A 14548-nucleotide genomic window follows, 5' to 3' on the forward strand; every position below is an offset into this window, starting at 1 on the left:
AATACGCCTGAATTTTTTCGAAGCGTTTTGAGCAAAATTTTGGATTTTGCATATGAACAATTTTTGCAAAATTCAAAATTTTGCTCAAAACGCTCCAGAAAATTTCAGGCGTATTTCTCGGCTAATTACAAAAACTTTTTATTCTTGACAAATTTTCCGAAAAGCGCACAGTTTTTCAATAAAAAATTTTCATAATTCTAAGCATCGTGTAAGAGTAAAATGATTCACGAATATCTATCGTCCGTCTGCCGCAAACAAAGTTTACGTTGCCCAACTATCACCAACGTGGAGGTCGACGAATATCGATAGTCTCTTTTTTTTTTAAGGGATTTTATATATTTTTTTTACATTTTTTTATTTTTTTTATGGAGAATTTTTTTCATTTCAGATTTCACTCCGTTGAAATCATTTTGATCCTGCTGTTTCAGAATGTAATTTTGAGAAACAATGTATGCAGCAATACATGTTGCAATCAATGCAAAATCTAGTAGTCCTCTGGCGACATTGTTCATTATTACATAATGCTCTTGTTCGTGATTCGTATCTGTGAGTTTCGAAATCACCTAGTTTTGATTGCGACAATTATTTCCTGCTGATTTCTTTACAGAAATTTCCAGGGCGAACTTTTTCTTCGTTACTCCATGAAAAAACGTGATTTTGTTCCAATTGTTTTTGAGATGCTGTGTAGTTATGGAAAACAGATCTATATGATACATTCAGTCTGGGAAATTCCGATCCCGAATTCTCGTCATCTGATAAATCATCTCCATCAGAGCCAGAGTAATCTGGATTAGGTATGATGATACGTTCATCATTTTCATCGGAATCCCATTCCGATTCGGAGTTTGTTGCAATTTTTGAGGCTTTACGCTTTGGTATTTTTTTTTGCTGGGTGTACTCGAAAATTCCCAGGATGACAATGCGGTGAAGGTGTGGTTTGATGTCAGAGTGCAATAAAGGTTACCGAGTCGTTGGAAATTTTTTATTGAAAAACTATGCGCTTTCGGAAAATTTTGTCAAGAATAAAAAGTTCTTGTAATCAGCCGAGGAATACGCCTGAATTTTTCCGGAGTGTATTGAGCAAAATTTTGAATTTTGCAAAAATTGTTCATACGAAAAATCCACAATTTTGCTCAAAACGCTTCGAAAAAATTCAGGCGTATTCCTTGGCTGATTACAAGAACTTTTTATTCCTGATGATTTTTCTGAAAAGCGCATCGTTTATTGTAAAAAAAATTCATGAATGTTTTCACAAAAATTTTGCCATTAAGACGCCATTTTGAAAATACTAAAACGAAAAATCGATCTTTGAACCATGGATTCTCAAAGTTTAGACATTTATTCCACCGGTTAGTGAAATTCCAGGTTAATTACAGACTCGAAAAGCTTTGGAAAATGGTTCACAAAAAAAATAGGCACGAAAAATCACGTTTTTTTTTTGTTTAAACTGCATTTTGGGATAATAAATAAATTTTTTGAGGAATTTCATTGGCAGCGTCGGAACGAGGAGATCTTAAGCAATAAAAATATATGTGTCTCAATTTTTTCTAGTGTCGAATAGTCTTAGTTATTGGCCGTTGAAAAGCAGTGTCCCGGTAGTGGCGTTTTGGCCGTTTAAGGGTTAATTATTACCTCGCTTTTAGTAAAAAGTGGATAAAAAGTCGAATATTTAAGAAAAAACCGCAACTTTCTATAATTATTGAAAGAGAATATTAATTTTAAAAAATAATAAATGATTTAACCAATTAGGTTTGTTAACTTGAATGAATGATTACCTCAATCTAATTGAAAAGTGGACAAAAACTGGAACATTTCAAAGAAAGAAAATGAACTTTCTAATATTATTCTAAGAGAATATAGTTATGATTATTAAGAATGAGCGGTTTAAACAATTATTTATGTTAAAGTTAATTGCTTATTGTCATACTCTAACTGAAAAGTTGAAAATTTCGAAAGAAAAAACTGCTACTTTCTAACACTAGTCTAAAATAAAATTGCTATAAACATTAAATTATTTAAACAATTGATTTTAACATCTAATTAGTACGAAGTAATATTTTATTTAATACGAATTATTTATATTAAAAAACCGCAAAAAATTCTAAATTCACGCGAAAAATTCGTAAAACTCAATTTTTCACTCATGGGTTTTTTTTAAGCTATAAAAAAGACTTATGGGGTTGATATTTAAAAAGTAATTTATGATTCTTTTTCTATGGGTAATATTTAAGAAAAATGTAGACTTTCAACTCGATTTAGCTAATATTGACGATTCGGAATAAAATATACGAAAACGTTTTTTTTTATGGGAAATACGCATTAAACTTCAAGGGGCTTGCGGAACCATTTCAAATTGAAATAGTTCAATTTAAGACGCCATTACAAGATCAAATTAAAACGTTCTTCATCCAAAATTTTCAACATTTCTGATTTTTAATTGTTTAAGTCTTCAAAACTTCATTTTAAAAAATCTTTAAATTGTAAATGTCGACTTAAAAATGACGACTCAAAAGGAAAAAAAGTTGAAATCGAACTTATTTAAAATTTAATTATATCATGCGGTATGAAATTTGAGATAATTCAAGTGATAGGATAGATTTTTGTTCAACATATTCTAAAATTCCCGGTCAAAAAATAAATTCACTGTCATTTTCCAGGGATTTCCATTCCCAAAAAAATCCTGGATTCACGGTCCAGCGGCCACCCTGAATATAAATGCATTTAATGATGAGACATTACTGATAATTCAGCTGAAAATTTTGTTTCTGAAATAGGAATCTAGTCTGCTTTGGACAAACACAAGAGAAAAAAAGGTGAACATACAAGTTTACAAATAAATATTGCATTGCAAAAGTAAGTTACGAACAAAAGAAATATCTCCCGAATCATCTGTTCGTAAAAAAAAATTAATTTTTAATTTTATAGACTGTTTCCCGGGGAATACAAAAGATGAAACCCTTAAAATATGTACCTGATTGGTCGACGTGGGTAATAAGCGTTTGAGATTCTAGCAAAGACTGAACTGTGGAACTGTCTAGGCAGACGCCTGCAACATATTACAGAGATTTCTGTAAAATATGCACTAAAAACTCTTAAATATAATTAAAATATCCCAGCCAATAGACAAATTATTTAGATTTAAGGACTTAACCCCACTTATGGTCTATTTGACATTCCTACCTGTTAAAGCGTCGAAGATAGATTGGGCCATTGCTCTCTTTGGATTTAATGCTTCATATTGATAAAAAAGTATAATAATCCTCACGAATTATTCGATTTTGATAAAAATTCCAGTCTTAAAATTAATAAAAACATCACTCTAACACGACGAGAGGCTTTTAACAGCTGATTCAGCCTTTCTGAGCTATTGCGCAGAATCAACGTCTCGAATCTCGACGTTTTTCTTCGATTCTGACCTACTTCACATTTCATTTTCTAACCTCCAAATTAGAAACGTCACTGCGTCCTGCGTGTCTCTCCTATGTAAACAACGTGATTTCCTTTGCTCTTTTAAAAGTGTTTTGGTTCTTTAATTAGCTTAATTCGTTTGTAAAAATGGCTGCAATATTACGTGTAAAGCGCAGAAATGATACCGAGCCTTTAGACGCACTTGTTATTAATTGTAAAAAGCGTAAAACCGAACCTGAGAATGCCGAAGGAGGAACAACATCCGCTCCTCTTACTGCGGTTATCAAGTTCGCGGGAACTGTAAAGGATCGGGTAAATTGTTGATAATTTTGAATGTATTATAATGATTTGTTATTTCATGGAATGCACACAAGATTGCCACATCATTTCACGTCAAGGATGGATCCAGAAAATTTTTCGGAGGAGGCGACTGCATATTTTTCTTGAAATAATGTTTGGGAAAAGGGGTAGGAAGCTCTCCCAAAGATTTAAAAGATCTGTTCTAATTGAATTTAATAAGACGATAAATTCCACATTTTTTATATTTTTCAATTATAATGTTCAGGTTCATAAAAAATCTAAAAGCACTGGCATAAATTGCTTAGTATATAGGGGTCGGCACGGATTTTTCTATTCTGTTACATTTTTGTTGCTGAATATTGATAATTTTAGTTAAAAATTCATCTGCTTGTTTGTAAATAAATTTTGTTGAAAATTTAACTATCATGGTTGAAAGTGAAACTACTTCATCCAAAATTCGTTTTATTGGCTGGATATTTATAATTTTAGTTGGAAATTCGACTGTTTGTTTCAAAGTGAACTTTTTGTTAAAAACGTACACTTTTGGGTTGAAAATTCGGCAAGTTAGAAAGTTCTACTGTTTTGTAAACAATTCGCTTTTCTGAATTAAAAATGATTGTTTTTCAATCAATATAACTATCCCATTTTTTATTGAAAAGTGATTTTTTATACTAAAAATGCAACTGTTTGGTTGAAAATTAATTCGCTTTGGAAAATATATATTTTTGTGTTGAAAATTCCACTTTTTCTCAGACATATTATCATTTTGGATCGAAAATTTAACAGTTTGGTTTGAAAATTCAACAAATTATTAAAAAGTTCAACTGTTTTCTAAAAAATTCGCTTTTCCTGAATTAAAACTTATTATTTTTCACTGAAAATTTAACTATGCCATTTTTTGTTAAAAAGTGATTTTTTTAGTATAAAAATATAAACTGTTTGGTTGAAAATAATTCCGTTTTTGGTTGAGGATTCAACTATTTTAAAAAAAAATGTGTATAAAAAAATTTACCAATTCGTTCGAAAATTCAACTATTTAGTCGAAAATTCATATTTTCGAATTAAAATTTTGAATTTTTGTAGCAAATTCGCCCTTTTGATTTGAAATTTCAACGAATTAGTAAAAATTCATCTGTTTTTGACAAAATTCGATTTCTAAATTGAATATTATTGTTTTTCAACTAACTTCTAACCATCCCATTTTTGGTTAAAAAGTGTTTTTTTTTCAGACTAGAAATGAAACTATACGATTAAAAATCCATCTTTTTGGTCGAAAATTCAACTATTTATCTAAAAATTTACTTGATTTGTTGAAAATGTGCCTTTTGTAGTAGAAACTCAATTTTTTGGTTAAAAAAGAAACTGTTTTAAAATGAATCTGTTTTTGGTTTGGGATTTAACTTTTTTGATAAAAAATTGTACTTTTTGGTTAAATTATATCGTATTTTATTTCAAATAAAAATATTTTCTTATAAAAATATCAACTATTATATTTTTTATTCTTAAAATTCATCTTTTTAGGTTTACAATTTCGAAGCTGACCTACTTTATAATAAATTCTTTTTTTGGTAGAAGATTCATAATTTTAATTGTAAATTCAACTGCTTGTTTGAAAATAAGCTTTTTTATGAAAATATATGTTATTTTTATTGAAAGTTTCACTTTTTTTTAGAAAATTCGTCATTTTGAATTGAAAATTTAAAAACTTGTTAGAAACTTCAACTATATAGTCGAAAATTCAAATGTTTGTTGTTTGGGAATTCATGTTTTGAAAATTCGGCTGTTTTATGGAAAATTCGCCGTTTTGGTTTGAAAATTCAGCAAGGTAGTAGAAATTTTCACTTTTTTTATAAAAAAGGCGCTATTCTACATTAAAAATTATTGTTTTTCAATGAAAATTTAATTTCTATTTTTGGTTAAAGAGTGATCTTTTTTGGCCTAAAAATTCGTCTATTTGGTTAAAAGTTAATCTTTTTTGGTAGAAAATGAATCTTCTTGGAAAATTCAAGCATTTATTTAAAAAATGATGAATTTTGTAAAAAATTCTTCTTTGGTGGAAAATCCACATTTTTCGGTAAAAATGCAACTGCCTGGTTGCAAATTCCTTTTTGGAGGTAAAATATTAGTAGAAACTTTGTCTTTTTTGTTAGAAAATCAATCTTCTTGGTTGACAATTTATTTCTCTGGATAAACATGTAATTATTGAATAAAAATTCCACTGGTTTGTAGAAATTTCGTCTGTTTAGCTTGAAAATTCCACTGTCTTTTTTTTTGAGAATTAGTCTCTTATAGTAGAAAATTTATCTAATTCGTAAAAAATGTATATTTTTTTATTTGAAAATCCTACATTTCGGACAAAAAAAATTCTTTTTTGACTGAAAAATCTTGTCGTTAAAGATTCTTATTTTTTGTATAATTTTAATTTTAATTTTTTTTTACATTTTTTCATGTGTTAGGACGAGGACGTAATCGAGCACATTACGAGTAAATTGAGCAAGGAGGATTTGAAAAATCATTACAAACAGCATATCGTCGATGTTACGGGCAAAGCGCGGAAGGCAACTAAGCAAGCATCAACAGAAAATCGTTTTAAAGTTCTTAACCACTTTCGATCTCTAGACAATTGGAAAGAGGATGATCCTGAAATAGATGATATTACTGTGATCGACATTGAGGACACAGCATCTTGTGCAACAAAAGAATCTGACAAGAAGGTATTTTCAAAATCCTAATTTATTATTTGTTTATAACGAATTTTAGTAATAAAATTGTGTCAGATTTTCATTTTATTAAATTTAATAATTTATAAATATTGAGTTTTTGGAATTTGGATTCACAATAATTTAAATATCAAATATTTTGAATTCCGTTTGTAAAATCAATTATTCAGGTTGGCCGCTGGACCGGGAAACCGGCAATTTTCTGAGACCGAAAAAAACCGGGAAATGACAGTAAATTTATTCCTTGACCGGGAATTTTACGAATTTTCAGAAGAAAAATTTTCCCAACTTTGATTTCAACAATTTTGTAAATAATTAAAGTATAAAAAAAACTTAACAATAATTGATTTGACGAAACGATTCTACATCCGTTCAAAATTTGAGAATTTCCAGATTGTAACTGTTTGAATTCGAAAGTCCTAATACGAATTCAGATTAATATAATATCATTTATTCCGATAATTTTATCTTTAAATAAAAATTTTAATGATTCATCAATAAAATATTTTTAATTCAAAGTTTTTAAAAAATTAAAGTCTTCCTTTATATTATTTTTTGTATTAAATTGAATAAATAAATTTATTAATATACTATTTTTATTAGTTTTCTTAGCCATTAAAAATTTCACTGTTCATTTAATAGCAATTGAACACTTATTATTTGTAAAAAAAAGTTGTGTAATTTCAAGAGATATTTCATAGTTTTAAAAAGATTCAAAATTAATTACAAACTTGAAATGTCTTCAAGCAATTGCAAAGAAGTCTATTAACATTTTTGTTTAGAATTTCTAAATACATTTCAAAATTAACCAAATTTTTCCTACAAGTTTTGGAAAATCCTGCAATTTAAATAATAATCCGTAAAATCTTCCAGGTTCTGTTTGGATCATTTTGGAAACCTCTTAAAATCTTTTTAAATTTTCTGTTACAATAATTTTTCAAAATGAAAAATCATATTCAATTTTCCTAGGAATCTTAAGAAAATGTTTTTATTCTGTTTAAGCCTTTCACAATTCTTAAAAAGTTTCTAAATTTTTTGCTTGAAATCGGCAAAAATCTGCATTTTGTTTTAAATTCGGCTGTTGGTATTTGCACCAAAATTTCTGTACGAATAGCCCAATTTTGTCGGGTCACAAACTTCGTGGAAATGATTTGAAATTATTTCAAGTTCTAAACTTAATTTTGATATTTTTTAAACTTCTAAATATCTCTTAAGATTACTCTAATTTTTTTCGACAAATAATAAGTGTTCCTATTGTTATTTTTAAATTCAAATTTTAAGGATTTTTTTTTAATTTACAGGATTTCCTAAAAGTTGTAGGAAATTTTCAAATCATTTAAGAATATATTTAAACGTTTCAAAAAAATTTGGACAATGATTTTAATTTTGGAAAAATATAAAACTACTTCTAGATTTCTCAATGTTTTGAAATAAATTTTTTAAGTTTTTAAAAGGATACTTAAACTATTTAAAATGAAAATAATTTAACTTCTAATTAAAAAAAAAATTATTTTTAATTTTTTAATTTGTCTAGGTTAAAATTACTTTTAAAAATATAATTTTGGAAGTTTTTAAAGTTAATTGCTTCAAACTTATAAATTTAGTTTGTTGTTTATTGTTTATTGCTTTAAATGGAACAGTTTTTAGAATAGAGTTCGATTTTTAAAATTTTATTTACCGTGAAAAATGTTTGCGAACCGGGAAAAAACCTTAAAATGACCGGCATTTTTTTTCTTCGATTACAACGGCCACCCTAATTATTACTCCGGAACATAAAGTAATAAATATTTAAATGATAAATGACAAAAAAACATAATTTGCTAAATTGAACTATAATATTAATATTATTAATCCTAATGGTTCTAAAGTAGAAAAAGCTATAATTTTTTTAAAATTAAATTCTATTTAAAAATTAAAAATAGAATATAAGAATTGCAATTAGTATAGTTATGAAACCAATGTATATAATTATTAAATTTATACATATAATTTAATGAAAATTGGTTTATTAAAACGAATTAATTAATCATTTACAGCTTTTACTAATGTTGATGAATAATTGAAAATATGAATCCAGGTTATATTAAACTGCATTAAATTATACAAGTAAAGGGTCATTTTTATTCTTAATTTTTGACTTAAATCCTCATTTTTGTTATTTCACAAAATATATAAAAGTTTTTAAAAAATCAATTTTATTACTAAAATACACATTTATATAATTTAGCTATATTATTATAAATTGCTTATAAATAATTCTTTTTGCATGATAATTTAGAGAAATTTATCAACCTTAAGATACACTTTACGGTTATATTCATTCAAACAATAATAAGAGTCTTCAATTAATGTTAAAATATAAATTTTTCATTTGAATATCTAATACTTTTTTATTTCTACGTTGGAAAGATAAATCAGATCTATTGTTTAAACTTTAAAATCAATAACATCGCATTCTCTTAAAATTTTACTTCTTGAAATTGGAATATTCAAAAAATTACTTTCTTCAGAAAACGTTTAAAAAAGCCTTAAACATTAGATGCTAGTGAAGATGATGAAGATGAAGATGATGCTACTTTAGACGAAATTGTGAAAATCAGCAATAAAATGCATAAAGTCAGCTTATTAGGACCCTAACAATTTTTATCTTCTAATCTTGTTATTTTCGTGAATAATATATTTTTTAAGTTCCTGTTTTCAACTGATGAAAATAAATTATAAAAAAATGTTAAAGTTTAAAGGAAAAGAAAACTAAAAAATAGGAGGCTGTTCAAATAATAATTCAAAAATCTTTCACTTTAAAAATTTTCCAGTTTGGTTTTTTAATTTTTAAGTCTACATTTTAATTTAAAGAAATTTAAAATGCGGTTTTAAAGACTTAAGCAATTAAAAATTATAAGCTAGTAAAATCGAAGATTTTCGAGAAAAAACATGTTTTGCTATCAACTGTGAACATAAATTAATTAAGGATTTTGAAAATTGAATTGTACTTTAAGATTTAAGATGTGAATAATAATTGATTTTACAAGACGATTCGGAATTGATTCACAATTTTAGAATTGGCATTTTGAAAATTTTCTGTTATGAAAAAGAGCTGTTACTTAATATTTAGAAATATCTGACTGTTCATATATAATCAGTTATTAAAAATTGATTATTCAAAACTAAACAAAAAAAGTAAACTGTGAACGTTATAATTTTCATTGTTCTCTTAACAAATTTTAATTTGTGAATTAAATTGTTGAATTTTTTTGTATAAAAACAATTTATGGAACAAATATTACTTTTAGAAACAAATCGATGAAGTCAAAATTAATTAAAGATTTGAAATGATTTTATTTTGGAAATTTAATTTTAAAAGAATATTTAAAAAGATATATATGAAAATTTACAAAATCATCGAAATTGAATTTGGAAAATTTGAAGGAAATTTTGTAAATTTAAAATTTTTATGATTTTTAAACTAAGTAACATAAAAATAATTAAAATTTTTGTTTAAGAGGTGTTCAATTTATAAAAAACAATGTAATCGTTCAATTTTTTATGTTTAGTTGGAAAGCGTAACTTCCATTTCAAACATGTAAATTATTGAGCATTTAAATGTAACACTTTTTAATTAAAAAACATTTAAAATTCAGTTTTAAAAGTTAAAAATTCAAGAGTTCCACTTTGAGTACTTCAATTTGCAGATCAGTTTTTATTACTTCAAATGGGAACATTTTTGGCTTTAGAATTATATTTTTCAAATTTCATTGGCCGTGAAAAATGTTTGTGAACCGGAAAATGACCAGTAATTTTTTCTTTGATCAAAATGGCAACCCTGGCTTGGAAACAGAGAGATGAGGGGGAGGGGGCCATTGATGTGATTTTACAAACTTAGATAACGTTTAGTACATTTCCTGATGTTAAATTTGAACAAATATGGTGAATTTTTCGAAAAATGACTGGTAGAAAAATTATATCTTTTTTATTTAAAAATCCATGTATTTTTTGGAATTTCGTAATTTTTGGCGGAGAATGGATCTTCTGAGTTAAAAAATCATATTATTTTTCTAAAAGTTAACTATTTGGTTGAATGTTGAACTCTTTTTTGAAGATTCATAATTTTAGTTAAAAAGTCATCTCCTTGTATGCAAATAGAACTATTTTATTAAAAATTCATTTTTTTATACATATTAAATTTTTTAATTCAGAATTATTTTTTTAATTTTAAATGTAACTATTCCATTTATATTTGCAAATCGATGTTTTTAATTAAAAATTGATTTTTTCTGGTTGAAAATTAAAATATTTTATTGAAAATTCGAATTTTTCCACAGAAAATTAATCTGCTTGGTTTAAATTTCATTCGTTTTGGTTAAAAATAAATGTGCCTTGTTTGAGAAAAAACTATTTAACAAACTATTTTATTGCAAATTCGTCTTTGCTGGTTGAGAATGGACCTTTTTAGTAAAAAAAAAATCATTTTTTTTTTGTTTAAAATTCAACCATTCGGTTGAATGTTGAACTCTTTTATTGAAAATTCATTTTTTTTAATTCAGAATTAAATTTTGTTTGGAAAATTAATTTTTTTCAACTGTAAATTTAATTATTCCATTTATATTTTTAATTAAAAATTGATATTTTCTGGTCGAAAATTGTAGTACTGGGTTGAAAATTGAAATCTGTTGGTAGAAAATTAATCTTTTTGATTGAAATTTCATTCGTTTTGGTTAAAAATGTAACTGTTTAGTTAAAAATAAATGTTTTTCGTTATAAAAAAATACTTAATTAAAAAATCATTTTTTTGCTGAAAATTTAACTATTTGGTTGAATGTTGAACTCTTTTTTGAAGACTCATCATTTCAATTAAAAGTTCATCTCTTTGGTTGTAAGTAGAAGTGTTTGATTAAAAATTAATTTCTTTTTATTAAGAATTTATTTTTTAACTTTTAATGTAACTATTCCATTTATATTTAGAAATTGATATTTTAAATTAAAAAATAATCTTTTTTTTTTGTTGATAATTCATGTATTTTGTTGAAATTGCATCCGTCTTTTGTTAAAAATGCAAGTTTTCGGTAAAAAATAAATGTGTTTTGTTTGGAAAAAACTATTAAACGAACTATATGTTGCAAATTCTACTATTTTTGTTGCAAATTCAACTAATTGGTTAAAAATATGTGTATTATTTTTTAAATTCGAATTTTTGGATAAAAAATTGTACTTAGTTGAAATTTAATCCATTTGTTGTTTAAAATGCAATAGTTTGGTTGAAATATTAAACGAACTATTTGTTGCAAATTCTACTATTTTCGTTGTAAATTCAACTACTTTTTAAAAATATATGTATTTTGTTGAAAATGCGCATTTTTGGGTAAAAAATTGTACTTCTTAGTTAAAATTTCATCCGTTTTTTGTAAAAGATGCAATTGTTTGGTTGAAAATACATCTGTTTTGGTTTGAAAAATAACTATTGAACAAAAAAAAAACATTCAATAAACTATTTTATTGCAAAATCGTCTTTTTGGTTCAAGATTCATCATTTTAATTGAAAATTCAACTATTTGGTTGTAAAAAAACTTTATTTCTTAACATTTATATTTTGGATTTGACAAGTGCAACTATTTTGATAGAAAATTGAACTATTTATTTAAAAATGAAGCTATTTATTTGAAAACGTAACTATTTAATAGGAAATTAACTTTCTTGTAAAAAATCTATTGTTTAAGATTTACATTTTTCGACTTTTTAACTTAACAACTTAATTCTTTAATCGAAAAGTCGTCTCGTAAGGTAGAAAATGAATCTTCTTTGTGCAGAATACATATATTTGGTTGAGAATTCCACAAATTTACTATTGTCATATTTTTTGGTAAAAAATTCAAATATTTTATTAGAAATTCGTTCTTTTGCATTGAAAATTCAATTATTTTCGGCAAAATTCGTCGTTTTGGCTTGAAAATTTAACTATTTGGTTGAAGTTATGGACGGTTCATTAAAAAAATACTTTAAAAATTCAGGGTTCTCGCCTAAAAAGAATAAACTAGAAAAAAATTGATAAGAGTAAGGAATTTCAACAAATTTAAAAATATATATAATATTTTTTGTGTAAGTTGCTAAGAAATGGCGCTACTGTTAGTAAGGCCGAAATTTCGTGAAATTCAAGACATCCATATGTTATAAAAAGTTTTTGATAATAAGTAAAACTCCCTTTTCTCGGAAAACCCTCCTTTTTCTGCCAAAAATGCTGAGCCGCTGTGATCCCATGTAATTGATCCTCAAAGTGCAGACATGGTAAAAATCACGGTAAAGTGCATCGTGGGTGTTATCACCCCAGCATATTTAATCATGTATTGTTTAACCCCTGTTAAATATCTTGTCGCAACAAAATTATCTGATATAGTTTAAGGTATCTTCTATAAGGTAGAGTTAATTTTATAGTAATTTATTTATTTTAAGTTTTTTAAAAAAATTATTGAATAAAGTGAAAAATGGGGTTTTTACTTAAAAATTCATAACTCACGCAATTTTAATTATTTTATCCTGAAAATTATTTATCCTAAGAATTAAGTATGGTTTATAAGAGTTTGAAATTTTCTGGGGGTGTCATACACCCACAATGCCCTTTATGGTTTAATTGAAGTTGATGACAGCATTTCAATGTTACTCGTATAACCAAGAAATGTTATTTTTCAGGAAAACTACGTATATGATTTATATTACACTAGCAAAGATGAAGATTTCGAATTTGAAACGGACATGGCAATTAAAAGTTTGAATGAAGCACTTGTTTTCGATCCGTATAGAGAGAAAGGTGCAATGGATTCTGATAATTTATATGAATCTGAAGACTCAAATTCAGAATCCAACGTGAGAAATGATTATCCGGATTCCGAGCATTCCGAAGATTCAATTCTCGAGGAGGACATGCGAGAAGCAGTGGAAAAAGTAAAAATTCATGGCGAGGAATCGGATTTGTCCAGTGAAGACGAGGATTTTGCGTATGGTGTGGACGAACATGACGTCGACTATTTTGGATCCGAATACGCGAAATATAAAGCTAAGTTGAAAAAAGAATGGGGAAATCATGATTCGACTTCCAGCAGCCACTCTTCGAGCGAATCTGACGGAATTGGCGATTTGGATAATTAACAAATTTATTCATTTAGTTTTAAGGGAGGTGTATATATTTTTTTAATGTTAGTCTGCGAAAATATCGTTTCATTACTTATTTTTTGCTTGTAAACAGATTACAGAAAGTACTAAGTGCTAATAATATTATACATGGTATCTACTCAAATCCTAGAAAAAAATTTCCTGACAATTCCAAGTTTTTTCCAGGTATAATTTTTCATAATATTGAGCCATCCAAATATTTCGCATATTTTAAAACAATCGATTCGGAATATTTATACAGTTTTGCGAGATTTTTTTCATTGTAAATGATGTTTCTTTTCAGTTTCTGGAAATTCAATTAATATTACAAGATATTTTCTTCATATTTCAGCACGATCGATTAATTGAATAATTAAATAATACTAACAACATAGTTAATTATTTCTTCAAGTAAAATTTATGTGGGTACTGTATTGAATTCAATTTCAACCGATTAAAAATCCTAAATTTTTAAGTATAAATTTGGATTTTGAAAAATATAGATGAAATTTTAACCCAATAGTTGAACTTTCGAGCCAAAACATTAACTTTCTACAAAAAGGCAATTAAAGAAATACTGCATTAATCCTGAATGTGACAGTCGAATTTTCAACTGAAAGAGGCCATTTTCTAATCAAATAGCTGAATTTTTAACTAAAAAATATCAGTTTTCTACAAAAAGTGGAATAGTTAAATTTGCACTTAAAAAATTTATTTTTATCTAGGCACCGAAATTTCCAACTAAAATGATTAATTTTCTACAGCAAACACGATTTTTCTACAAAACGCATGAACTTTTAACGAAATATTTGAATTATTAACTACAGAAAGACAATTTTTCAACCAAAAATAGAATAGTTAGATTTTTAACAAAAAAGTTGAATTTTTAACTGACACAATTAATCTTTAATTGTAATGGTTGATTTAAAAAAAATTAATTTTTAACCAAAAATGAAATAGTTAAATTTTCAGTCAAAAAAAAT

The 14548-nt window shown here is 26.2% G+C and overlaps 2 protein-coding genes across 3 annotated transcripts in view; one reads left to right on the top strand and one right to left on the bottom strand.

Annotated features, from left to right (window-relative positions):
* LOC117167435 (zinc finger protein 341-like) overlaps positions 1–3365 on the bottom strand; it is a 21657-nt gene extending 18292 nt beyond the window's left edge. The window contains exons 1-2 of one of the 2 annotated variants that reach the window (XM_033352364.1): positions 3181–3365; positions 2972–3046 (exon numbers count right to left, since the gene is read on the bottom strand). In XM_033352364.1, the coding sequence (XP_033208255.1) occupies positions 2972–3046; positions 3181–3211 (106 nt within the window). In that variant the 5' untranslated portion in view covers positions 3212–3365. The remainder of the gene's footprint in view (positions 1–2971; positions 3047–3180) is intronic. The other variant, XM_033352365.1, reaches the window with a different exon arrangement.
* A 74-nt stretch (positions 3366–3439) lies between these two features.
* On the top strand, positions 3440–13691 carry LOC117167436 (probable RNA polymerase II nuclear localization protein SLC7A6OS). Its single transcript, XM_033352366.1, has 3 exons — positions 3440–3720; positions 6165–6422; positions 13107–13691. Exons 1-3 carry the CDS (start codon positions 3556–3558, stop codon positions 13560–13562), a joined length of 879 nt encoding a protein of 292 aa, XP_033208257.1. The 5' UTR covers positions 3440–3555; the 3' UTR covers positions 13563–13691.
* Positions 13692–14548: the final 857 nt, after the last annotated feature.

This window comes from Belonocnema kinseyi, chromosome 2 (assembly GCF_010883055.1).
Source record: "Belonocnema kinseyi isolate 2016_QV_RU_SX_M_011 chromosome 2, B_treatae_v1, whole genome shotgun sequence".
NCBI classification, from domain to species: Eukaryota; Metazoa; Arthropoda; class Insecta; order Hymenoptera; family Cynipidae; genus Belonocnema; species Belonocnema kinseyi.

Coding starts and splice junctions, on each gene's coding strand:
- LOC117167436 (XM_033352366.1), top strand. CDS start 3,556: ATGGCTGCAATATTACGTGTAAAGCGCAGAAATGATACCGAGCCTTTA. Junction 3,721..6,164: donor CGGGAACTGTAAAGGATCGG/GTAAATTGTTGA, acceptor TTCATGTGTTAG/GACGAGGACGTAATCGAGCA. Junction 6,423..13,106: donor CAAAAGAATCTGACAAGAAG/GTATTTTCAAAA, acceptor GTTATTTTTCAG/GAAAACTACGTATATGATTT.